We start from the raw sequence: 27,206 nt of genomic DNA, 5'->3' as shown, positions 1-27,206 counted from the left end.
CTATATGTTTAATAACTCCATAGGTCTCATTGATATCAAAAGTTCTTTGGCACTTGAAGCCTTTTTCTTTGAAATATTTTGACTCCATTAATTTATCTGCACTGTCATCGTTGTTGAATTGTATTGTAACTTTGAATGCGTTAACGTATTTTACCCTTGTGATATCCTGTATACCTTCTGCTTTTAATATTTTAGCTAATTTGAATTGCTTCGGTATTTTTTCTGTAGCTGTACTGGTGATATTAACTTCTATCTTATCTTCTGGGATCCTGACAGACTCAACGCTATCGTGCGTTCGAACGATTCGTTTACCTCGTCTTGTGACAGTTGTCCATACTTCCTCTTGATCTACTGGTCTATTTCTCTTTGGTGGTCTTAAACCAATATTTTCCTCATCCATGTTCTCATCTATAATTTCAACATTCTCACCCTGACGTGTCATCTCAATATTTTCCTCATCCATGTTCTCATCTATAATTTCAACATTCTCACCCTGACGTGTCATCTCAATATTTTCCATCCTCTCATAATACTCGTTCACACAATTCGCGGTCTGAACATCTATAGGTAACATTTCATTATCGTGCTCAGTGCAATCCATAATGAATAAACATTGTTAAGCGATATAACATCGACAAGGTCCCGCGCGTTAACGTGAAACCGGTTCGCGGTGAAACAAAAGGCGCGTACTACAATGCTGAGCGATCGCCCGCAACTGAGAGCGATCAAGGGTATATAGTTATACTAGCGGTCCCTCGCGACTTTGTCCGCGTATCGGTCAAGTTCCTAAGATCATCGCGTTCATGTAAACCATTAAACAAACTCTTCTGCTTTATATAGATATTAGTATAACATTAAACCCTTGGAGTGGTTGGCAGCACCATGCAGATTATCCCTTAACTATCTGAGACTGCATCATGGCTTACCGCCAGGTGAGTTTGCAGTCAAGGGCAAACTTTTTATAGAATAATTAAAATATTCCTTGGTAACACATAAGAATTTTTCATTCGTTAAACTGATTCATCTCTGATAGCGTGACTCCGTAAATGGTTTATTATTTATACTCTTTATTTGCACACAAATAAAAATACAGAAGAGGAAAACACACACAGAAGAAGTATACAAAAGGCGGCCTTATCGCTTTGTACCGATCTCTTCCAGGCAACCTTAGGATAAGAAAACATAAGGATAACATACTTACTGCACTGTTGTGCATACTAAAAAAGAAAATACATACTAATAAATTATATTTTCTAATGACAATGTGAGATGGTGATAACAAAAAGAACACCCGGCTAAGTTTGTTGTGGGCTTCTTCTTAGACCAGGGCGCGATTGGAACCCTCGTAGCTTTAGTTTTAAGTTTACGATTGTAGTTATCGCCATCACTACTCACTGCTATGTACACATTTTGTATATAATAACGCATCAAAAGTGCCATCTATGTGCCTATTTGAATAAAGAAATATTTGACTTTGACTTTGAGTAACGAAAATATAACGTTAAGTCTTTGTCTAAATAAAAAGAGTAACGAAAATATAAATACATACTAATACTTTAACTATATTACACAAATAATATTATAATAATGGTTGTAACCTTTTAATATTTAAATCCATTGGTTTTCACGTTACCTCGCGCCACCCAGCGCTAAACTGTCGCAATGAGCGGTGGAATCGTAGTAAGGCTGTACAAACCGGTGGTAAAGTCAACTACTACAACACTAGAAACAGACAGACTTTGCGTTTCAGTGCTTATAATGAAGGCTTAAATATACTTTGCGTTTCAGTGCTTATAATGAAGGCTTAAATATTTTCAGTAGTTCGAATTTTCGAAACGCTTCCGATGTTTTTGTTTCCTACCAGGCATAAATAAAAAGGATCTATTTTATAGGACTATAGCCTGAAAATTAAGAATTATTATATAAAAAAATATATAAAAAAAAACAACTTACGTTTTGCTATAAAAACGAGGTTGGTTAGATTAATTTTACTCACGTTAAAGTGTTATCCGGAAACCTGATTCCGAGCATTACTAATATTTATTTGCCGGCTGGCTGGCGCAGTGGGCAGCGACCCTGCTTTGCGAGTCCGAGGGTTCGATTACCACAACTGGAAAATGTTTGTGTTATAAACATGAATGTTTATCTGTATAAAAATATTCATCAGTCATCTTAGTACCCATAACACAAGCTACACTTACTTTGGGGCTAGATGGCGATGTGTGTAACCAGTTGGGCCATATACTTGGTCCGTCAATCATACCTACGAACAAATCCGTTAGTGTAATGATGATAATGTTAATGAATTACAGGTTCTCCTGGAGAAGTTACTGTACAGTTGTCCCGGGATTGACAAAATTTATCTCTTAGTGCGGGAGAAGCAAGGCGCCACAGCACAGCAGAGAGTCCAGAAATTATTAGAACAATCAGTAAGTCAACAAACAATTGTATTCATCATCACTACAATGCCCTCCTCCTTTTTTTAAGTCTGTTCAAATGACTTTTATATGACTACTAGCGCCATCTGTCAGGCTAATTTGTTAATCTAAACCATCCAGGGTGCCACCCAAACGTATACCAAAAATTCATTTAAATCGGTCCAGCCGTCTAGGAGTTCAGTGACATACCGTGTGTATGGAGTTCAGTGACACACAAGAAATATATATATAAGATAGTACCGTGGTCGATGGGGCAGGCGCTGGTGAGGGGTGCGTTGATACGTTGGCAGTTTCTCACTTACCCAAAAGCGGCTACAGCTGCTGAATCTGCTCAAATGCTTAAGCGCCGTAAATACTCCGTTATTTGTAATGACTACGTTTGCGGCGCTTGCGTTTGTTACTCTGGGCCCATGATCTTCGGACACGAATTTTTTGACGTCTGGTGACCATAGAGCTGGCGCTTATTTAGCCTAATATTTTTTAACAAAAATAAATTTGATAGTTTGCTTAGTTCGTGCGTAAAGGCCTCCCTTTACGCCCTAACTATCTAAACTCATACTGCCTACTCTTCACATAAATTCAAACATGTATACAAATTTTAAGCATTTTCTTGGTGTTTAATACTAAGATCAAAATTAAGCCAAGGTTATTACCATTGACACCAGACCGGTTAACCGGTTGCGGAGGTTATATCGGTAACAGTGCGGTTTAAAAATATGTGCAATATCAAACAGGTTTAGAAAGATCAGACCTTTGTCGAAAATGCGGAAACATTCTAGGCCTGTACTAATTATAATTGTTGTTGCCCACGACTTCAATCGCGTAAAATTTTTGTTTTTTTACGCCTATTTTACTCTCTGGCCGCTTAATTACCACAATGCAAAAAACTTTTTGATCTCTAATTCAAAAACAAATCTGGCCCACGAGAACTTTATATTATTTCGGGATAAGTAATTAGTAGTGACATTAAATAAATAAATATAAATATATAACGTATTGGTTTAGTTTTTTTTTTTTTTTTTTTTAAGTATATAGACAAGTGCTTGACTGCAATCACACCTGATGGTAAATGATGATGCAGCCTAAGATGAAGCGCGCTTGCCTAGAAGATGCCTATTCACTCTTGATTTGAAGGTACCCAGATTATATGTATCAGGGAAGACGGAAGATGGGAGGGCATTCCAGGCCTTTGCGGTGCGGATCAGAAAGGAAGAAGCAAAACGCTTCGTACGTGTTGATGGTATTTCAACCACGTAACGGTGCAGATTCTTTCGGTGCCTCGCAGTTCGATGGTAGAAAGGAGATGGTTTGACCAAATCGAATAGCCCCTGAGCACAGTTTATTTACTTATCGACATGTTTGTGTTTATTTTGGCATATATCACCTACCACTATCCATCTTTCAATATCTCCCTAGCGTGTTGTCGTGAGGAGACCGCTCTTAAGCGACAAGACCGCTTATTCGAACATACCTATATTTAAGCTTCATATTGTTATCTTTATTATAAGTTTCTGTGGTGTATAATAAAGTATTTACTTACTTAGTCTAATCACAAATCAATGTCTGTACTCTTTATCCAAATTTGTTTCAAGTGACCGAATTGTGCTTCCCGAAACAACATGTACCTATATAATATTTAAAGATTTATCTCGTCTTCTTCTTGATCGTCGGGTCTAGCAGAAATCGAGATGAATGGATAGATCATTATTTGTTGACAATGGGACCACCTAAAAATTAAATCGTTATGCACAAAAAAAAGAAATTAAATTGGTTAATCAATGGCGGCTACTTTTATAACAAAACTTAAAAATATCCCTTCCATATGAAATTGGTGTTTTGCCCAGTACCACTGGGCAATTTGATCTCAAATTGGTTAGGAATTCCAATTTCAAATGTATACGGTTATTAACTAATGCTTTTGTTTTGAAAACCCTAATTCATCTGGGATTTCCCCTTTCGTTTTGCATTCCTGTGAAGAAGTTAAAAGAAGTTTTATATTATAACAATTGCATAATATTATAATATAAAACTTCTTTTAACTGACTTCATCATAAATGATTAAAATTTAAATAAATTAACATACAATATAATTTACAGTTATTCTCAAGGTTGAAAGACGAGAGCCCGCAGGCCTTTGAGAAAATAGTTCCTATCGTAGGTGATATTTCTGAACCTCAACTCGGAATCAAGCCAGAGGACGAGAAACTTCTATCGGAGAAGGTCAGTTTCTATACAGTTAGATCTATACCTCAAAATAACAATCATTATCATAAATATCACTAAGTATCAATCCACTGCCGGCTTACTCAATATAGGGCTCAGAAAGTAATATATTTTCTCTCAGAATGAGAAGGCTATAGTCATACCATAGCCAGTTAGTAGTAGTATAGTTCAGGCCATAGTCTATCACTCTTACTAAGTGCGGATACTTTGAAGAAATTATGGAGAACTCTCTCTCTCTTTTAATTTAAAAACACATTATTTTAATTTAAAAGCACATGTTGGTCTACGCAAAGGAGACCAGTTTAAAGATAGAGATAGAGAGAATAAAGATTTTTTTTATAATTTTCAATAGTGTTTTTACCTACACTTGGAGAGGAATTATAAATTTTATAAATTTTATAAATTTAAAAATCATATAAAAATGTTCGGTACCGCTAGGATTTGAAGTTGCGACTCTCTGGCAATCGCGGCTTGAGCGCTTTTTCCAATTAAGCTACGGCTCTCCTACCATCGATGCCGAAATTAGTATATGCCTCTTTACATCAGTCTTATACACAGTCTTCAGCCGCTATAAGACTGATGTAAAAAGGCATATGCTTTTTAAATTTATAAAGAAATTTTTTACTTCGTATTTGGATTTAACTAGAGTTATAATTTCTTTAATAAGCTTGCTTTTATGTTTTCAGGTGTCCATTGTATACCACGTGGCTGCAACGATAAAGTTCAATGAACCATTTGGACAGGCCATGAACGTGAACGTAGCGGGCACTGGTCGTGTCCTTAACCTGAGCAAGCGTATGAAAAATATTAAGGTAAGCAATAGAAGTCAATCGTTCAACAAACAAAATGGCACCGACTCATCGGTGCTTAACATCAAAAGAGTACCAGGGGGCACACGAGATAACCTTCCTTGTGTTGCCGTGTTGATAGTACAATTTAATTGAATAAAATTAGTTTTTAGCAAGTAAGCCTATTCTATAAGCACTTCGTCGTCAAGTCTATCTGTTTGTTGTTCTACTACTGGTTCACAGAACAGATTCTACGGTGAAGAAGCCGGCAAGAAAGTCAGCAAATGCTCTATTTAAAAAAAAAAAATTTTTACATTCGTTTTCCTATCTGGTGACAGATGAAAGCAGGATGCTTCCAAGCAACCGTTCAACTGTTCAATTACGTCAACGAGACTAACTGTAGTAGTTGGTGTTGGTGACGTAATTGAACAGTAATATAAATTAAAAATCCGGCCGGCCGAGGTCCTTATTTTAGGTCTGTTATTATTTACAACAAAATCCCAAAGTACAGGAGAAAGGAAAGAAACGGTACTTAAGCAAAATATGAAACAAAATTGTTTTTATGACGTAGACGACCTATTTAATATTATATTACTCATTTTTTGCATACAAACATTTTTTTTATCTTCACAGGCCTTCGTATATGTATCCACGGCTTACTCGAACTCCGACAGAGATGTGATCGAAGAGGTGGTATATCCCGCACCTGCATCGTTGAATGAAGTAAAAAAGTTACTCGAAATCGGCCTAAATGATACACAAGTAAAAGAACTTTTAAGTGAGTATGAATAAATGAATGAATACACTTTTATTGTACACCAAAGAAAAAAAGTATTAAAAAGTAAGTAAGTAAAAGTAAAAGTATAAATAAGAGATATAAACATAGAGCAAGAGAGTACAATTTGTAAGTTATAAAACCGACAAAGTAGTGCCGCCAAGTGACCTAGCGCTCGAAATAAGTAAATAAATAAAATAAATATACTACTACATTAAACTCATCGCCATCCAGCCCCATATTAAGCTTAGCTTGTGTTATGGGTACTTAGACGTCTGATGAATATTTTTATAAATAATATACATGAACACTTAAACAATACAGTAAAACACCCAGACACTGAAAAACATTCATGTTCATCACACAAACATTTGCCAGTTGTGGGAATCCAACCCACGGCCTTGGACTCAGAAAGCAGGGTCGCTGCCCACTGCACGTATCGGACGTCAAAATATCTACTAAAATGTTTTTTTTTTTGTTTCAGGTGGAAGGCCTAACACTTACATATTCACTAAAGCGTTAGCAGAAAATTTAATTGCTGATAATCACGGAAATATACCTGCAGTTATAATAAGACCTTCAATAGGTAAAGTAAACATAATTATAAATTTACATCTTCTACAACGATCTCCTTGGTGCAGCAGAGCGTTGTGGTTTTAAGGTGAAGGTTCCGGGTTCGATTCCCAAGCAGGGGCAGTGATGGAATTTATAAGTTCTGAATTTTCTCTGGTCTGGCCTAGTGGGAGGCTTCAACCGTGGCTTATTACCATCTTACTGACGAAGGCGTGCCGCCAAGCTATGCAGCGTTCCGGTACGATGTCGAAACCGATTCGGAGTATGGGTTAAATTTAACTGCCATAGTCAATATTTTTGTGCTCCTTTTCAGTATCATCTAGTAAAAAAGAACCGATGGTTGGTTGGATAGATAACTGGTTCGGAGGCTCTGCACTGATAACGACCATAATGAAAGGCCTGAACCGAGTCCTTCTTACAACACCTGATAACTCTCTAGACCTGATTCCCGTGGACTACGTCTCGAACCTCATTATTGTAGCAGCTGCCAGGTGTAAATGGTAATGTATTTTGAGAGCAAATTAATTACTAGCGGTACGTATTACTTCGAATAACGTATTCGAAGTTTTTCCTATACAAAAATTCATTCGCTATGCTATGTTACTAACTTAAATTACACACAAGAGATAATATCTAATCGTTCTGATATAAGACTTAATACAAAGGAAAGTGTTCTAGGTCCACTTTTATAAATAATTTACATTAATAACTTATCTAACATTACTTCTTATATTTGTACTCTTTTTGCTGATGACATTTCCATTGTGATTCAATGCAAAAAACCTAGAAATTAATCGTACAATAAATGACACAATCGACTGGCTCGTAGAAAAAAACCTGGTTGTAAATATTAAAAAAAAAACTATATACACGCAATATTATAATAAAAATGGAAGGCGAATGATATCATTATTAATTATCATAATAAGAACATACTCATAAAAGAACCGCAAGTTGTTAATTTTCTTGGCATTTTTTTTAGAGAACACCCTTTCCTAGAAATTTTTGACAAAGTTGGTAAAAAAATAAACCAATATGTATATGCTCACCTGTACCGGTTCACCAGAAGCTAGAAAATTTATAAAACAGTCCGTTTATAGTGTAAAGAATTACGTATATGATAAATAAGCTTGGCCTGGTTTACTTTTTAAATAGTTTCAAATGACAATGTGAGATGGAGTTAACAAAAAGAATACCCAACTAAGTTTGTTGTGGGCTTTTGTAACTTTAGTTTTAAGTTTAAGAATGTAATAATCGCCATCATCTCACTACTATGCCCATATTTGGTATGTAATGAACACCGAAATATAATGAAATGCCCCGAGAATCTGGCCGATATCCTGTCACTGCTTGTAATTAAATAAACTCAAGTTACTCCTTTTTTTACAGTTCAAACAAAGTCGATGTGTATAATAGCAGTACGAGTGGCGAAAATCCCCTGAAAATTGGCCGATTAGCGGACCTGATCATTGCTGATAGCAACAAACACAAATTTTGTAAGTACCCGACCTTAACCAAAAATTAAACTACACCCTTGACGCAGTTCCAAACGTGTGGAGGTCTTGGGTTTGAACCTCAGCAAGGGCAGTTTGGGAATTTAAAATTTCGGAATTTTCTCTGGTCTGGTATTGTTAAAGGCATCCGCTCAGTTATTAATACTGTTTTGGTCACGTCGCTGTCCCCGTCCTCCAACTAACATCTAAAGTTAGTTTAGGTAAGAACATAAATATTCACTCACTTAGTTTTTAATAGGTATTTAATAGATGCCATGTTCAAGAATTGTAGCAGCCACAAAATATTTGCTCACATTGTATTTGAGTATGTACTTTTTTTTTTTATAATCGAGGAGGTAAGAATCCCTTTGGACTTCTGCCTGATGGAAGGGCATGTCCGACTTGCACGGACTAAAACAACCCCCCCTATCTGCCAGGTCTGCACGGAACCGCTGGGCATTACTTCATGCATTTAAGTATGTACTGTGGAGCTCTTTGTGGCAGGGCTCTTCCGGGGAAGTAGTAACGTCGTGCTCACTTCTGCCGCTAAGCAGCATTGTTGTAATGCTGTGTTCAGGTCAGGGAGGTGTCTGTGTAATAAGAAGCACCTGGGTCTTAACATCTATGCCCCAGGTTGAAAGACATAGGGACACAAGTTGCACAACGTGTACCTTGCGTACCCTGCTAAGTGTTGCTATGTGTATAGGCTGTATGGTGGGCCATCTACTTGGTCCGTCAATTATTTATTACTATGAAAAAACCATATTCTGTAATTACATGTTAGGTTCGGTAATATACGGATTTTAAATCACCGTCATCCCACATAAATTATTATTATTTAAAAATGTTTTATTACTTTAAGAATGTAGAACTTGTTACTTTTATTGATTTTAACTACGTCAAGAATATTTATTAGATTATTAGATGGTTAGTTGGCTGATTTTAATGAAACCAGCCAATGACATCGATGCAGAAAAACATCGACCAATCACAACCCACGGTGGCGGTGGGGTGATTGGACCGACAAAAATAGACATCGACGTTGATGACGGGTCAGCCGGGTAGTGGATGGGAAGGTGGAAAGACGAATACAAAAAGTGTGTAATATTAAGAAGAAAAAGGAAAAATTATAATTAAAATATTAAAAGAAGAAAGTTGTGTTTATTTTCACTGACCCTTCATACAATATCTTTATTATGGATTAAAATTCGCTCGTTTTAATGTTACCCAATTAAATTTAACCTCTCTACTACAGATGATGTCCCAATGCCGATGGTGCACTTCACACGCTTCAGATGGGTGGTGTTGATCATAACGCTGCTCTTCCAAACTCTGCCAGCGTACATAGCTGATATATTTTTATTGATACGAGGAAAGAAAACAAGGTCAGTTCATTTATTAATGAAATTTTTAGGTAGCTAAAGAATGATATATATCAATAGCCAAGAAGAAAGAAAATATCTTTATTAATCAATTATGCGTTACATTAATAAAATTAAGTCTACAATTAAAAACTTAACAATTATTCATTGTAAAGTCAACATCTCCTGAGGATGCTCCGGTTTCGGAGTGAAACGTGCGTAGAGGGTGCATTGCCGAAAATCTGTTTGGTGTGGAGTATAAGGACTGAAGAAATTATAAATTACACCATACAGATTCTCCTGCTTTTCGCGGACTATAGCAAATTAAGCTTAATTTTCATAATATATCATGGATTTCCGCAAAGTAACGCCTGCTTCTATCCAATATTATTAACGCGGTGATAGCCTAGATAGATAGTTCGAGTCCCAGCACGCACCTCTAAGTTTTCTAAGCTATGTGTGTTTTAATCAATTAAAATATCATTTGCTTCAACGGCGATGGCAAACATCGTGAGGAAACCTGCATGTCTGAGAGTTCCCCATAATTTTCAAAAAGGCGTGTGGAGTCCTACAACCCACTCCAATCCACTAAGCCTACCTTCGCCTTCTGAACAAGGGAGGATACCCGTTCCCATAACTGGGCCGGTAGTGGGTTGATATGATGATGCACTTAAGTTCCTTTGTTGCCTCCATTAATTGAGCACATAACTCAAGGCTCAAATAAGAGAATTGCTAGGATATCGCTCATATGGCGCAACCTTGTAAAAAGTTCCAGCCCATATTTTACTGGAGCCACAAACCAGGTATTACAGTTCTGCTGGACAAAAGGCCTCTTCCAGCGGAAGGTTTTCCCATAGGCAAAATACTGGATAGACGGGTTGGTGATCGCAGTAAATTTAGCACCAGTTGCTGTCTGTTCTTCATTATTCTCCCTTAGGCGCCTCGTACGACACTTGCGGGAATAGGGTAATAACTACATTCTGATTTTCAACATGTTACTGATCAAGTTCTAATTTATTTTTCAGATATGTGAAAATTCAATCCAAAGTTTCCTTCATACGCGATACGCTGGAATATTTTACGGCAAACACCTGGGTCATATCCGCAGCTCAGACGACGGCTCTCTCCGAATCTCTATCTCCATCAGACAGACACAAATTTCCATGTGACCCTAAAGACATAGACTGGAACGAATACATCCCTATCTACTGCCAAGGAATAAGGCAGTATTTATGTAAAACCTAAAATAAATAATGGTTTTAGCATATTATAAACTTGAGTGACTGATTTTATTATTTTAGGGAACGATTGAGCATAACTTTCATATTGTGTTCTTGTTAGAGTACGCTTAAATAATAATAATGGGTTCATTAAGAAAAGTCTCAGTAAGGGATGGAACGAGCTATATGTAGAAAGTTAGAGCTGTAGGAAGATGAGGCTTAACATCTATGTCTCAAGGACAAAGTGCGACATTTTGTAGGATCCGAAGTGTTACTTCGTTTAAAGGCTATAGTTTTCAACTCTTACCATCAGGTGGGTCACCTGCTTTGTCCGTCAATTATTAGTATAAAATGAATAGGGCACATTTGTATAGGCTATAGTTTTCCAATCTTACCATCAGTTGGGCTCTAACATCTATGCCTCAAGGACAAAGTGCGACATTTTGTAGGATCCGAAGTGTTACTCCGTTTAAAGGCTATAGTTTTCAACTCTTACCACCAGGTTGGTCACCTGCTTTGTCCGTCAATTATTACTATAAAATAAATGGGGCACATTTGTATAGGCTATAGTTTTCCAATCTTACCATCAGTTGGGTCTTAACATCTATGCCTCAAGGACAAAGTGCGACATTTTGTAGGATCCGAAGTGTTACTCCGTTTAAAGGCTATAGTTTTCAACTCTTACCACCAGGTGGGTCACCTGCTTTGTCCGTCAATTATTACTATAAAATAAATGGGGCACATTTGTATAAGCTATAGTTTTCCAATCTTACCATCAGTTGAGTCATAACACCTATGCCTCAAGAATACGGAGTGGCACTTTGTAGGATGTACTTCTTCCCTGCGAAGTGTTGCTTAGATTATGGGCTATGGCCACTTTTAAAATCAGGTGGGTTCTCTGCTTTGTCAGTCTATTATATACTAATAATACGAAAAACTTAAAGGGCTAAAAGACTTAGGTGTCCAAAGGTAATTTAAAAACCATACACTGGATAATGCAGCACATAGTTCTGATGTTTCTAGGTAATATAGATCCAGCGCTGTGGGTAGATTTAGCATCCGCAACATTTAGCTGAGTCCGATCAGTGTCAGTTTTTATTGGCACAACACATGATAGACTTATGACTATTAATAATTAAGTATTCAATTATGACTTACTCTGCTTGTAAGTATCTCTGTGTTGCTCTTGTAAATAACCATGTTTTATTCGATGTTAAATGTGTCGCAGTGAGCTACGTCTTCAGCAGTAGACGTTGTTTGAGGTGACAATGTCTGATTCTAAACATCTAGACACGTTGCTAGACATGTATGAGTAAAGCTGAATTATATCTTAATTGTATTTCTAAAGGATGATAATATCAATGAGCAATCCGCACTGGTGATTGTCCTATCATTTCTTCTTCTAGAACAGAATAATGTAAATGTGAATATTAAGAATTATGACAAATAACTTATTCGCTTATTTGCTTATTCACCTCTTATTTATCTCATCTATGTTTTTGCGATGTAGTGATTGATATTATTAATCCGTCTTATTTAATAAGTTTATTTATTTTAAAATTTAATTATAATGTATTAGATACTTTCAACCGATTTAAAACATCGCATGTGTGTATAAAAATACTTAATATTGTAAATATTGATTAAGGATTTTGATTTAAATATTAAAGGCAGACCATGAAGGCCAGTCATATTGGCATGGTAATCATGTATTATGGTGTATGCAACATTAAAGATAGATATTTGTTTTTTTTTTTAAATGTTGATTTGAATTCTGTTATTCACATAACTTATTGTAAGATTTTCCCTTTATTTGAGTTATGTGTTTAGTTGGAACCAGTGCCCAACCTTTGTCCACTTTTAGACGAGTAAGGTTTAATGTAACAATTTTTTATTTTTTATTTTCAGTGTTATAAAATTGTTTGTGTCATATGAACGATGTATTTTGCTCTTTTGATTTTTCCTCTTTTTTTTTAATACGAGTGAGAATAAAAAATGTCTTAATTCTTTTTATGCAGCAATAAATCAGTATTTAAAAATAAAATTTATTTAAGTTATTTAAAATGTTTCATTAAAGGCTTGGATTCGATTTTTCTCTAGATCAAATTTTACGGTTAAATGACCATATAAAAAAAAGGAGCAATGGGGAAAAGGTTTCTAACCTTACGATGATCTAGTGCTAGGAGGTAAACATGGTAGTTATCGGGTCTATCAGAAGAGAAGGTAGGATATAATGTTTTGTATATAATATTAATTTTGGGTGCATTTCGTACGGTAAACTGGCAGACGAAGTTACGGGTATAAGCTAGTTTTAATATAAATCATGTTGCAAAGTAATACTGATTTTTTCCTATTTATTTGTTTATAACAATTAATATCCTTTACGTTAAAAATAGTTTTTAGTTCATAAGTAATACGTTTTATTACGAAAAGTAAATTATTAACAAGTGGCTAAAAACTAACAACCCTTAAATATGTAAACTTATAACTAAGTGTAGATCGATAGGTTAGTTTGACAAAATATCCTACCATGTTAACACTTCCTTGATTTTTTATTCAGTAACACAGACAAAAGTTTTTGGGCATTTTATACCTAGTTTCGTAGGTTTTTTTACATCATCAACAGATGTTGTTGGCAGTGGTATAAATTGCGTTCTCGTTTGCTGATTCTTATATTATAAGAGCATTACATACAGTTAGTTCTATTGTTAACCAAACTGACAGTTTTATTATTAGTACCGATGTTTTTATAATAGAGAACTTGTTCCCTACGACAAATAAATAAATGAAACAAATCCACTTATATCCTAACAAAACCACTTTTACTATTATTAATAGAAAATCTAACAGTTCACAAGAACTCAATAAGAGTATAAATTATATAATAAACTTTTCGGACGGTTTAAATTTCAATTATGGATAGCTTAAAGTTTGATAATAAGAATTAAGATCCCAGTAAGAAATTTAAGGATATTATCACATGGGATCATAGTAATAATACTGACATATAATACATAAGTAAAAAATACAAAGGGTAAAACGGAACGTATTAATAAAATTCTGCTGTCCGTCCGACTGGTAGCTCATGAACCATGATAGTTAGATTGTTAAAATTTTCATAGATGATTCTTTTATTTCTGTTCAACAAATCCTACTAATATTTTAAATGCCAAAGTTGCTATTGATGGATGGATGTTTGTTACTCTTTCACGCAAAAACTACGGAACCAATTTGGCTGAATTTTGGAAAAGAGATAGATTATACCCTGGATTAACATTTAGGCTGTCTTTTATCCCGGAAAAACGTACGGTTCCCTCAGGATTCATGAAAAACAAACCACCTACGAAGCCGCGGACACTTGTACTGAAATAAATATTTATTGGGACCATAAAACAGACAGTTTTTTGCCATTTTTATAGATAATGCTGCGGAGCTCTTCGTGCGTGAGTCCGACTCGCGATTGGTAGTTGTCTTTCTTGTCTGTTCTTAATCTTAATTCTTTGTTTATTCATAGTTTTTTTCCTTCAGCAAGAATTTTCTGATCCCGTGCAAGTAGATGGCCATGTACTGTTCCCAGTTTATGCTGGAAGGATTGAAAGGGAATATGCTATGGTCTTTACTATTCAAGGAGTTGAAAAGTGCTTCTGTACGCTTGGCCTTCATCAGCCAGATTTTCGTCCTGAAGTATTCGGTCGCCGATGCAGCAATGGCAACTTTTTTCTGGAGGTCTACGTATCTGTAAATGTATAATTTTTTCCGTTTAAACAATGTGTGAATAAAATATACCTACTCTTTTTTTTTATTCTACTACATGTTAGCCTTTGTTTGCAATCTCACCTGGTGTTAGGTTATGATAGTCACGGGCTAACCTGTTAGGGAATATGGCAGTAATATTAAACCCATATCCCTAATCGTTTTCTATTTAATATCGTACCAGATCGCTAAGTATCTTGGCAGCAAGTTTCCGTAGCGTGGTACCTAAAAACGGGCATAGCCTCCCACCAGGATAGACCAGAGAATAAATAAAATAAATAAATATACTAAGACAATACAAACATCACCATCTAGCCACAAAGTAAGATCGGACTGATGAATATTTTTATAAATAATATACTCCTACATAATATACAGATAAACCCAGACACTGAAAAATATTCATGTTCATCACGCAAACATTTTCCATTTTTCAAGTTGAATCGAACGCACGGCCTTGGACTCAGAAAGCAGAGTCTCTGCCCACTGCACTAGACGGCCGTCAGAGAAGGCCGGGGATATAACCCCAAGGCACCAAGGAGGTCGTCAAAAGGCTATAGCGAGGCTATGACGACAGTGGTGAATAACTTAAAGACAAGGTAACTTAATCACAAGATGGAAAGTGAATGTTTACTTATGAAGTGTTGAGGTTTAAAAAGGCAAATTCTGAGTTCCCTGCCAGCTTCTTTTAGTAAGAATCTGTCTTACGAACCGGTGTTAGAGTAATTATAAACAAACATACTTGACGTTACAAAGGCGCTTAGAGAAAAAATTTGCTTGAAATAAGTTTAGAATTTTCCATTTTATTATCCTACTTGCAAAAAGGTTATCAATTTAGTTGTAGTTTTTTTATGGTATCTCAGAACTGAAGATTTGAAATATAATTGAAAAGCTGACTAGCCACAAAAAATGTTTTGACAACAATAAAACTTGACAATCCGCACTGGGCCAGCGTGGTGGACTACGGCCTTAACGCCTTCTCATTGTGGGGGGAGACGCGTGCTCTGTAGTGAAATGTCATGAGCGGACACAAACCTTTTACAAATTATGTCTTTTCCCAGAAGTCTTTTCCTCTGCTATCCTCTTCGTTATTTCGTTATACGAGATCAAGAGATAATTTTTGGCTTTGTACCATTGCTTTCCGTTTTTTAACATTAATACTGGCTTATCACACGAATAAGCCTAGTGGGTCGAAGCTCTATATCCCTTCTTTTATGGGAAAAGAGGTATCTATCATTAGTAAAATGAAACGAGAAAATTATTATCATATATTAAGCGCACCGTAGGTCGTCCCCCAACGAGTTGGACAGATGACATCAGGCGTGTAGCTGGGAGCCGCTGGAGGCAAGCGGTCCAGGACCGTGTATTGTGGAACTCTCTACAGCAGACCTATGTCCAGCAGTGGACGTCAATTGGTTGAGGTGATGATGATGATGATATTACATATTTATTGTTTCATTTTACTAATGATAGATAAACTAACGAGAATATATATTTTTCTAGGGAAATAATAATTACAAACTAAAATTAATACTTACAATAAATAAAGCCATCTAGCTGTTCACTTATGGTCTTGGTACCCAAAATGTTGGCGCTATTGCCTCTTTGAATAGCTATACTTAGCCGTTGGGCTAAATAAGCGCCAGCTCTTGGGTCCCCAGACGTGAGGAGCAATTTTTGGGACACAATGTTAATAAAATTTTTCGTGTCCGAAGACCATGGGCGCAGAGTCTCAAACGAAAGCGCCGCAAAAACGTAATCATCAAAATTAACGGAGTATTTACGGCACTTAAGCATTTGAGCAGATTCGGCAGCTGCTGCCGCTTTTTGGGACATACTCGGCAAGTGAGAAGCTGCCAACGTATCAACGCAGGTCGCATCCCACACCAGCGCACGCCCCATCGACCACATATACCACCATGATAGATACCAATTAGGATATTACCTTACTGGTTTCCTCATTATCAGCAGGAGGAAGTCGGCAATATAAGCTGGAACCACTTCAAAAATAAACCTCATTATAGCGAGCACCAGTGGTGACGTGGTGAACAGCACTCCAGAAAGCGGAAGGTCATCTGTCAAATATAAAAATTCCTGTAAGCGAACTGAACTCTAAAACAAATAGCAAGAAGAGAAAATGTAAGGTTGTTTTTGCACGGGACACCGCACAGCAATATTTGTATTAAGGTTACATATCACTGGTTATTACGCGATATTATGTTTCTTTGATTTGCTATGTGCGGTGATTTCATACGATGTACGGTTAGTCCTAGATTAATAAGACTTTTTACGCGCTGACTTTTGATAGTCAATAGCCTATAGCAGTCCACTTCTGAACTAATGGTTTCTCCCAACGGAAGGATACGCCCAAAATCACGCTTGGTTTGGTGATCGCAGAAGATGGTTGTAGTGGCACAGAGGATGCTGTTGCCCTTTCTCTGTTATATTGTCTTAGTCACCAAGTACGACATCCGCGGAGGGTTTACAGCTATATTCTGATCTGCCAACACTACATGGTATATCCGTTGCAGGGTGGCAAAACACAAGATATAAATTGCGACGTTATGCTAAGGAGGAGTACTATTGAAGAGGTGATTATCTAGTTATGTGCGGTTTTAAATTAAGCAGTTTTAATATCACCTGCTTCAACAAAAAGTTCTCCATAATGTTCTCAGCGGTGTGTAAAGTCAACCAATTCGCATTTGGCCCGAGTGGTAAATTAGGGCATAAGCCCAAACCCTTCCCATTGTGGTAAGAAACCCGTGCCCTGTAGTGGGCCGTTAATGGGTGGATGATGTTGATGAAACAAATTGATTAATTACAATTGTTCTGCTACAATTATGTCAGCTGCGTGATCAACTGAGAAGCTATTCCTATCTGATGTGGTAAGAGAGCGTTAAAATAACTTATTTTTAAATAACGCTATTTGCACTTCTCACTTGTCAGTAGGTACGGTGAATTTCGTTAAGTACTGTTTTTTTGTAATGCCGTAGGTGAGTCGTGCATAAACCACCTAAGATCTAAGACTTAAGAAAAATTTATGTTAAAATGTAAAATATAAATTGTTGATGTTAGAAAACAGATTCTAGTGTAAGGCTACTTGAATCAAATTTATTCGTTCCTTATTAGAAAAACTTTCACCAAAAATTGTCTAGGAGAGATAGCTTTAGCGATAAGACTGCCTTTGCACATCTAAACTAGTTTATTTTTTTTGTTTATCTATTGTGTTTCTTTTTGTATTTTATTTTTGTGAGTGCAATATAGAATTTAATAAAAGTAATTATAATTATTTTGAAGTGTTGATGCTTACGGAACCCTTGTCTGCGGCATTCTTTTGTGAAGAATTCACCAGTTTCTTTCAGTGTTAGCGGGTTTGAGGAACTAGTGCAAGAATGGTAGATCGGTATTTCGTCGGACCTGAAACAAAATATTAAAAATACCAGGAATTAATTGACAATTGAAAGAAATAATTTAAGGAAGCTTTCAAAATACATCCAGTTAAATTAGATATTAGATATGATAACGTTTATCTGGTAAGGATTATCAGAAATATCAGCACTTAATTAGTAAATTTCGTTATAAAAGCTCGTTATAAAGTGTGAAGTAATTAGGCAACGCCATCTTGGTTTTAATATCGTATTCTTTCTTCAAATTCCACGACATAGTACTAAATTTAATAGCTTCTCTAAATGCGTATAGACATGGTCATTTAAAACACAAATTGGCACCGATTTATTGATGCTAAAAGAGACCAGGCGTACTGGATAACTTTGTATTCCCGACGGGACATTGGGTACGATTTCACTGGACTCAACAAGCGATCCCTAACCTGTAATGTAATCCTAAATACAATTAAAAATATTTTTGTATACCCTTTCTAAACAAGTGAGAAAAATACGACGTAGCTTATTCGTGGTCCGTAGTAGTTCATAAGTAAGAGATGGCGCTGATTTATTTGTGGGTCGAAAAATGTAAAATACTTTTTCACAAGAACATTTTAGTTCATTTGCATATAATAATACCTTGTATAAATATATAAAAAGAGACAACTTTTCAAGAAAAGTCATAGCTAAATTGTTTAGTCTTGCAGAGACATGGAATATCTGCTAGTGACATCCACCTTGACATCTCGTACCTACACAGTCCCGTCGTGACCACGATCCATGCAACTGGGTCGAAATATCGACAAATCCAAAAATATTATCGTGGTATGTACCCGTTGAACTATATATAAGAAATGTTACATATTGAAGCTCCTCCACTCCATACGGTTTTCACAATCGTTTAGGTATATTTCACAGATGGTTTATAATAATAAAGCCTAATTAAGTTTTTTTAATAAAAAAAAATACAACCAAGTCTGTAGGCAGTCTCTTTGCATTTTTATTCTAATTTCTATTCGTACGAAGGGGTGGGACGCTAAAATAGCTATAAATAAATAAATAAATAAATAATAAATATACATACACACATCGCCATCTAGCCCCAAAGTAAGTGTTGCTTGTGTTATAGGTACTAAGATGAGTGATGAATATTTTTATGAATAAGATACACAAATATAAATACTTATAGTATACATATAAAAACCCAGACACTGAAAAAAAATAATATTCATCACACAAACATTTTCCAGTTGTGGGAATCGAACCCAGAAGTAGCCTTGGACTCAGAAAGCAGGATGTACCCACAGCGCAAATCGGCTGTCAAACCTATAAAAATTTGCTAATTGGAATGAAAAACAAAATTGTAAAAATACAATTACCGAGTATATCTGGCAGTTGCTGCAACAGTGAGGTTCACTACGTAGTCGATGGGAATGATTTCTAATATGTTCTCCCCCCTACCGGTCACACATCGACACCAGCCTTTGCCCAGGAGGTAGAGTACCGGCGTAGAACCCATCCAGTTGGTTATCCATCCTTTCACGGGTTCTTCTATAGCTGGGGTCACTATGGAAACAATGAAAGTGTGATGCCATCATTATCATAATTTCAACCGATTGACGTCCACTGCTGGATATAGGTCTTTTGTAAGGCGTGCCAAACTCAAAGATTCTGAGACGCTTGTTTGTAGCGGCTCCCCGCGGCTTGTTTAATGTCGTCTGGACACCTGGTTGGGGGTCGCCCAACGCTGCTTTTACTGGTGCAGGGTTGCCATTCCAGCACGAAGGTGGATCAAACCCGGGACCTTCCGCACATAAGTCCTCATCGTTGCGTCAGAGTATACATACTTATACTACACAACCTTCATGCATACATATACATAACACCACTATACACATACTTGCATGTTATAATTATAAGTTTTACTTTTAATGACAAACATGCACACCTACCATACTAACACACATTACTTTGCATACTTTCACTACACATATCTACATATACACAGCACCACTATGAACATACTTGCATGCCATAATTATAAATTTTATTTTAAATGTCCTTTGTTAAAATTTCTCACTATTTGCTCGTTAGTCGTTGTGTAATTTTTCCTGTATAATTGAGGAAGGCTGACTACTGAAACACAGTTTATACTAGTTCAGTAGTCAATGAACAATTGGATTGTTTTTACAATTGCACATAGGTATTTTGCGATGTAAATGTACCTACCTAATAACCATAACCTATAAATATTATACATCTAAATTATTTGTGAAGTTTTTACAATTTTGTATTTTGTAGTTGCTATGTGTATGTAGAATATGTAATGAAATAAATAAATAAACATTTCAGTAGAGGTCGTCACTCAAGTGTTACAGAATGACGCAAAAATATGCGCTATTTAGTTCGTTGTGCAGGTTAGCTGGAAGATGTAGAAATAAAAAATGATTTCAAGTTTAAAAAAAAATAGGTATAAACTTGCCGATTGAGGGACGTATGATGATCGTCGGCAGACTCCCTCGTCTCGTAGCTACGATGTGTTCAGCTAAAGCTTTAGTGAAGGTGTATGTATTGGGTCGACCATCTGCGGACAGATTGGAAATATAATAGAATGAATTTTCTGTGGAGGCACTGTGATCACCAACCCTACTGCCGTGATAATTATGGGCAAACCCTTCCCTTCGGAGAGGCCTTTGGTCCAGCAGTCGACTGCTGTAGGCTATTGATAATGCATATCACAATATTACTTTTTAAATCTGTGCTTTATGCACCATCCACTTTCCACCTATTATCGGCCTACCACAAATTCGTGCCGCTAAGCGACTTAGCGTTCTAGTACGATGTCTTGTGGGGAATGATTAACGGTTTGGGTTTAAAATAACTTGTATAACTCTAGCAGATAATTCAGCTATCATCTTGGACTGCATCATCGCTTTCTACCAGGTGAGATTGTAGTCAAAGACTTATTTTTATTGGAATACAAATTAAAAAAAATGGTACAACCGCTTGGTTGTACCACCCTGCTTGGTGTTTTTCTATGCGTCCTGCGTACCTGCTTCGAGGCAAAGAGGAGACATAATGCACACAAGTAGAATGCAATTAGGAAGTTAAGACATACCTAGTAATTCCGGACTGAACACGTCATTCTCATCGCCATCTTGAATCATTGAGTACACTTCATCCAACGGCATGGGAACTGGATATAACTTTTCCTCGATCATTGTCCGCTCGTGGTTTGTGTTAGAGAATATAGTGGACATGTACACAAACACCTGAAATAAGAACAAAATTCTAACAATTAACTACCAAAGAGTTATCATGAAGCATTATTTTTTTGGCGTGGTGGAAAAAGCTTTATAGCCCCCTATAAAGCTTTTTCCACCCAAACTAAAAACCACCACGGTATGCCCCTATTATTGGCCTTGTTAGACGCTCCGGGAACATGCAACCCTCACTATCTTGAGTAGTAATGGGCGTACGTAGTTAAGCAGTATAGCTTTTTGGGACAAAGCTCATTCAGGGAAGTACTATTCCCATGCTTTATTCTGCCAAACATTGCTGTGTTTCGGTCTAAAGGGTGTGACTGCCGGTTTAATTACATGCGCACAAAATTTAACACCTCCGCTTCGGGTTGCTGGACAAAGGGCGGCAGTTTGGAAGACGTGTTCTTTACATCACCCGCAAAGTGTTGCCGTATGGCGATGGTTTTCCACTTACAATTTTGTGGGCTATTTGCTTGCCGCCAATTTTGTCACTAAGAAAAACATTTTCAAGAAACGACGGAAACGAAAAAACGACTAATCAAAAGACTTGCCCGAATGCGTGCAATGTGGTTGGTTGCCGCTGGACGCAATCTTGTACGTCACTAAAAACGCACTTAAAAGTTAAGTAACTTACTTGAATCCTCTTCATGTTCTGACACAGTTTTAACACTTCGTTTGTGCCTTCAACGTTGATTTTCATGGCAATAGATAACGGTTCGTTAAACTTTATAGTTGCCGCGAGGTGAAACACCACTGATATCTGTGAAGCCATAATTATCATCATCACGGGCCACTTCAGGGGACACTTTTCTTTCAGAATGAGAAATACGTCTTCATACGGCCTTGAGAACATTATGGGGGCCCCCAGGTACTCAAACCGGAAAATAATCGTGAGAAACACGAGAAAGTTCAATAAATTAGTTTTAGTAGATTTATAAGTGAAAACTCGTCCTGGAAAGGACACTAAGTTCTAATCTAACCTTACTATAACCGCGTTGCTTATTTCTGGCACGAAGCAGCATTGTTGCGATTCTGTGTGCCAGTCTTAAGGGCGTCGTTGTTAGATGTAATTTAACACATGAGGCCTAACATCTACAACTCAGGTTGATAGACACAGTATTTTCTACACACAGCTCCTAGCATTACCTGCGAAGTATTGCTGTGTTTATAGGCAATGGTTTCGGACTACAGTTAGGTGGGCCATCTAGTTGATCTGCCAATTATTAGGTACTAAATTAAGAAATGTTTAAATTAAGAAGAAGGCCGATAGTCATGAGTAACACATACCTCTTCCAGTAATGTTTTCAAAGTTTTTGAGCTAAGACCAAGATTAGCTTGTGTAAGGTCTCCACTGATAAATTTTATTTTCCTCAAATTCTCGGGTCTTTCTTTATTTAATCTGTCAAAGAGCTGTAAAAAATAAAATTTAAGTTGCTTATTTCAACGACGAGTTTAACTATGATTTTAAGCGCAGTTAGCAGCGAACCTGCTTTCTGAGTCCAAGGCCGTGAGTTCGTTTCCCACAACTGGAATAATGTATGTGTGATATCTGTATATGATAAGAATTTATTACATTATTCATAAAAATATTTTTCAGCCATAGCACAAGGAGCTAGATCGTCCCGGGAAGTGCTATTTTTGCCACCGGCCTTAAGGTCGTGGTTGCTGGTGTAATTACAGATACATGAGGCTCAATACCAATGCTTTAGGCTGATGGTCACAGGGTCTTTGTAGGAGGTATTCCTTGCATGCCCTGCGAAGAGTGGCTACGTTTATAGGCGATGGTTTTTCTCTTAACATCTGCTTAATCCACTGTTAAAAAAAATTAAAATATTCTATTTCAACATGAATGTTAAAATGTAAAATTTCTTGCCGGCCTCGTCTCGGTAGAATCTGCCTTCCGAACCGATGATAGAGTCACTTAAAATAGACAGACTTGACGTTTTAAAAGTGCTTATATTTAGGCCTACTTGTATTTTGAACCCCTGGCTAAGTTTGTTGTGGGCTTCTTCTTAGACCAGGACGCGTTTGGAACTCTCGTAGCTTTAGTTTTAAATTTAAGAATATGGTCATCCTCACTACCGTGTAATTCTCATGTACGCATCAAAATTATCACCTATGGGCCTACTTGAATAAAGATATTTTTGACTTTTAATTTTTTTAGAATTTTTAAAATTATATTTATTCTGAACCAAGCCTCTGCTGAAGAGGATTTTATTCAAAGAATTGGCTACCAAGCACCTACCTGAGTGTCGAAATATCCTTTGGCTCTTTCCTGGGCTGAGACATTCTTTTTATCTCGGACCAACAAATAAATATTTCCTATATCTGGACAACTGTATAATAGCTTCTCCGTTAAAACCTAAAAATTATTAAATTCCTTTAAGTTATACATAACAAAAAGTGTGTGTGTATTCACAGTTTCTCTGACCATTTCAGCCATATAGAAACATGTTACAAAGAGGATTCAATATGATAAAGTCATACATACTTTTCCCAAGAACCCAGTGCCTCCTGTTATAAAGATGGATTTTCCTACATAAAAGTCCGCTACAGGTATATAAGGTTCGATTATAGGATTCGAATTTTCAGTGATACGCATTTTATCTGAAAAATATTAGAGAAAAGAATATATTATGTTTATGTTGTAGGATAGTTTGAGAAATCTTTGTGAACGTTTAATTTTTAGAAAATAGAATAAATTTAGTATTCGTTTTATAGTCTGGTACCAAAATTTTAAATGAGGTTGGAACGTAAAACATTTAAGGGTTTAAGCAATTAATGAATCTTCTATATAACAAATATATAAATTGAAAATTTAATACTTCATTGGAATTTTTTACTTTATTCTAATAGCCCAAAGCCCTTTCATGCCATTTCTGAGTAAGTTGTAAAATTGATCCGCCATTTTGTGTCCCCGTCGTGTTTTCTTCGTAGGTTAAAAAGAAGAGGCCAGCATGGTGGTAATAATATAAGGATTACAAAATGGGCCCAGAGTCCATTATGAGATAAATTTAAAGCAGGTAATATAATAAATTTTACGAATTTGAATTTGACGGCCGATTGGCGCAGTTTGCAGCGACCCTGCTTTCTGAGTCCAAGGCCGTGAGTTCGATTCCCACTACTGGAAAATGTTTGTGTGATGAGCATGAATGTTTTTCAGTGTCTGGGTGTTTATATGTATATTCTAAGTATTTATGTATATTATTTATAAAAAATATTCATCAGTCATCTTAGTACCCATAACACAAGCTACGCTTAAATTGGGGCTAGATGGCGATGTGTGTATTGTCGTAGTATATTTATTTATTTATTTTATTATTTATTTAATAACGGTGCCTAATTAGTCTGTAAATATTTAAAAATTTGTATAAATATAACAAAATTTAGAATGAAAAGGACTGTACCAATATCAAACTAAATATAAAATATAAACTAGGCATGCAACTAAGCAACATAAAACTAGTGATTCGTTCAAAGGCAACTGTACATTAACAGATTACCGGATAAAATCCTGCACATGTATCTCAATAAATTCAAAGTTTTATATAACACGTAAGCTAATAGAAAAATCATATTATAATATTCATAAGTGACAAAAAAGGTTGGGTGTGAATTGCTCTGACTTCAAAGCTAGTTATAAATTGATCTTGAGATGTTGATAACAAAAAAAAACGTTTAAACTTGTTATGGGCACTTCATAGAAAAGGGAGCTTTTCGAACCTTCATAGCTTTAGTTATAAGTTAACGATTGTAGTTATCACCGTAACCTCACAATAGTGTTAACTTACGAGCAATGTGTATGAACGCTTCTTAAGTGACTGTAATATTAAGAATTTTTGAATTTAAATTAGAATTTGATTATGATGATGATGATGAGAAATACAAAGAAGTACATACCTCAGGCTTGTTTTTCTTCTGGGAATCACAATAAGAAAGAGATTAACTAATTATATGAGCTTTTTTTGATTTAGTTTTTTGTTAAATCTTGTAATACTAAAAAATAACAATATAATAATTAAAATTACTGTAATTCTTATATATTTTTTGTTATTTTATACAACAAGTTTCTTTTTTGGTCAATAATATTTTCGCAAAAAACAATTCATAATAATAAATTCAATTAAGACACGAAAGAATGCACTTAGGTCGCGATTGCAACTAACGACGTTACTTGTAGATATGATTATATGGATTAATATACTATATCCTTATGAGACCTAAATTGTTATAATATTACACTGTAATTATAATAAGCACTGTTGGCCTTGTGGTTAAGACTTCACCCTCACTTTAGAGAAGACCGTATTCAAACCCCGGCACGCAGCTTTGCTGGCATTTTTTCGAACTTATATAAGTTATCCTTTAAAATTCATATAAATAAATAAATAAATATACTACGACAATACACACATCGCCCTTTAGCCCCAATTTAAGCGTAACTTGTGTTATGGGTACTAAGATGACTGATGAATATTTTTATATATAATATACATAAATACTTAGAATATACATATAAACACCCAGACACTGAAAAACATTCATGCTCATCACACAAACATTTTCCAGTAGTGGGAATCGAACCCACGGCCTTTGACTCAGAAAGCAGGGTCGCTGCAAACTGCGCCAATCGGCCGTCGGAATCGGTCATATAATCACTATAACTACTTTTGACACGTCAAGTCTGTCTGTGTGTAATGCCTCTACCACCAGTTCAGAAGGCAGATTCTACCGAGAAGAATCCGGCAATAAACTCACTGTTTTATAACATCAACAGTTTACATTTTAACATTCATTTGTCTATCATATGAGAAAAAAAAAGTGGAAATTAAGATAGTTAAACTGATGATAGGCAGGCAGGTCCAAAATTACCTTGAAAAGCATGTTATTATAAAGTATTTAGTTACAAGTATTGTTGTAAATATATACATATATTATATATATTTATTTAAGTATTGAAATATTTTTACGGATATATGTTTATATGCACCATCTGCCTATTTTCTGTATTTGTTTTATTCGCCATTGGTTGCCTGGAAGAAATCGCTATGAAGCGATAAGGCCACCAAATTGTATACAATTTTTTGTTATACTTTTCTATTTTTATATACTTTTTGTGGTGTGCAATAAAACTATATTGATTTATTCATTAATTCATAAAAGCGTATACTCAATCCCACAAATGAGACTTCTGTACCTTTTGCAGATGCCATTAATTTCTGCTCATGTAGGATCCTTAGACAAGGAATTTATTTCGTAATCACACATACTAAAATTACCATTTATTTGTACTAGTGGTCCGCGTCTGACTTCTATTTTTGATTTCCCACGAGAGAGATTTTAAAACTTTTCCCCGGTATTCCCGTTTCCAGAAGCATGCTTTAATTGTTTTCGAAGTGAAAACTTTACAACAAGCGTTGAGCCTTTTATGGGGCGCCATATTATAGCGACCTTTATACACTTATTGTACTGTATCATATACATGTTTTACTTTTCGTATGGGTGCTATTATTCATTGTACCTACTTAAGCAGAACCTTGTGATTTTCCTTCACTGACATTCGGTCATAGCAGTAGGTGAAATTCAAAATTCATTTATTTCAAGTAGGCCTAATATAAGCACTTTTGAAACGTCAAGTATGTCTGTTTGTAGTGACTCTACCACCGGTTTGGAAGGCAGATTCCGAGAAGAAGCCGGAAAGAAACTCAGCATTTCCAACATCGTTTTACAATTTAACAATCTTTGTTCTATCTTGTGTGAGATGAAAGCGGCTTGCTAGAAGCAAGCCGCTTAAAAAATTCATCAATAGTATCGTCAACGGCAACCTTGTCATTAAAAAATTCATCAATAGTATCGTCAAATTAGTATGGGTACTTAAAAGTTTATTATTTAATCCGAATATTATCTGTAATTATACTTTACCAGTGATCGCTTTT

At 36.0% G+C, this 27,206-nt stretch overlaps 2 protein-coding genes across 2 annotated transcripts in view; one reads left to right on the top strand and one right to left on the bottom strand.

Moving 5' to 3' along the window:
- Positions 1-12,894, top strand: part of LOC120627558 (putative fatty acyl-CoA reductase CG5065) — a 31,456-nt gene extending 18,562 nt beyond the window's left edge. Inside the window, exons 3-11 of the mRNA XM_039895562.1 lie at positions 2,313-2,429; positions 4,536-4,658; positions 5,348-5,473; positions 6,083-6,227; positions 6,709-6,810; positions 7,111-7,297; positions 8,187-8,293; positions 9,546-9,675; positions 10,677-12,894. Coding sequence (XP_039751496.1) covers positions 2,313-2,429; positions 4,536-4,658; positions 5,348-5,473; positions 6,083-6,227; positions 6,709-6,810; positions 7,111-7,297; positions 8,187-8,293; positions 9,546-9,675; positions 10,677-10,896 — 1,257 coding nt within the window. The 3' untranslated portion in view covers positions 10,897-12,894. The remainder of the gene's footprint in view (positions 1-2,312; positions 2,430-4,535; positions 4,659-5,347; positions 5,474-6,082; positions 6,228-6,708; positions 6,811-7,110; positions 7,298-8,186; positions 8,294-9,545; positions 9,676-10,676) is intronic.
- Positions 12,895-13,777: 883 nt separating this feature from the next.
- LOC120627456 (putative fatty acyl-CoA reductase CG5065) lies at positions 13,778-25,245 on the bottom strand. The gene is made up of 11 exons (XM_039895459.1): positions 25,171-25,245; positions 23,762-23,877; positions 23,516-23,632; positions 22,558-22,680; positions 21,905-22,030; positions 21,126-21,279; positions 20,490-20,591; positions 19,387-19,573; positions 17,935-18,041; positions 16,570-16,699; positions 13,778-14,607 (listed from the first exon to the last, which is right to left on the bottom strand). Exons 2-11 carry the CDS (start codon positions 23,870-23,872, stop codon positions 14,376-14,378), a joined length of 1,389 nt encoding a protein of 462 aa, XP_039751393.1. The 5' UTR covers positions 23,873-23,877; positions 25,171-25,245; the 3' UTR covers positions 13,778-14,375.
- Positions 25,246-27,206: the final 1,961 nt, after the last annotated feature.

The sequence above is a fragment of the Pararge aegeria genome, chromosome 11 (assembly GCF_905163445.1).
Source record: "Pararge aegeria chromosome 11, ilParAegt1.1, whole genome shotgun sequence".
Classification (NCBI taxonomy): Eukaryota; Metazoa; Arthropoda; class Insecta; order Lepidoptera; family Nymphalidae; genus Pararge; species Pararge aegeria.
This window is presented reverse-complemented; position numbering and strand designations above follow the sequence as displayed.

Bases quoted from the DNA above. Each gene is read 5' to 3' on its own strand.
- LOC120627456 (XM_039895459.1), bottom strand. From the start codon at position 23,872: ATGCGTATCACTGAAAATTCGAATCCTATAATCGAACCTTATATACCT. The intron at 22,681-23,515 runs GTAGGTGCTTGG...TATTTTTTACAG, and splicing joins AAGGATATTTCGACACTCAG to CTCTTTGACAGATTAAATAA. The intron at 19,574-20,489 runs GCAAGTTTATAC...TTGTTTCCATAG, and splicing joins CATCATACGTCCCTCAATCG to TGACCCCAGCTATAGAAGAA.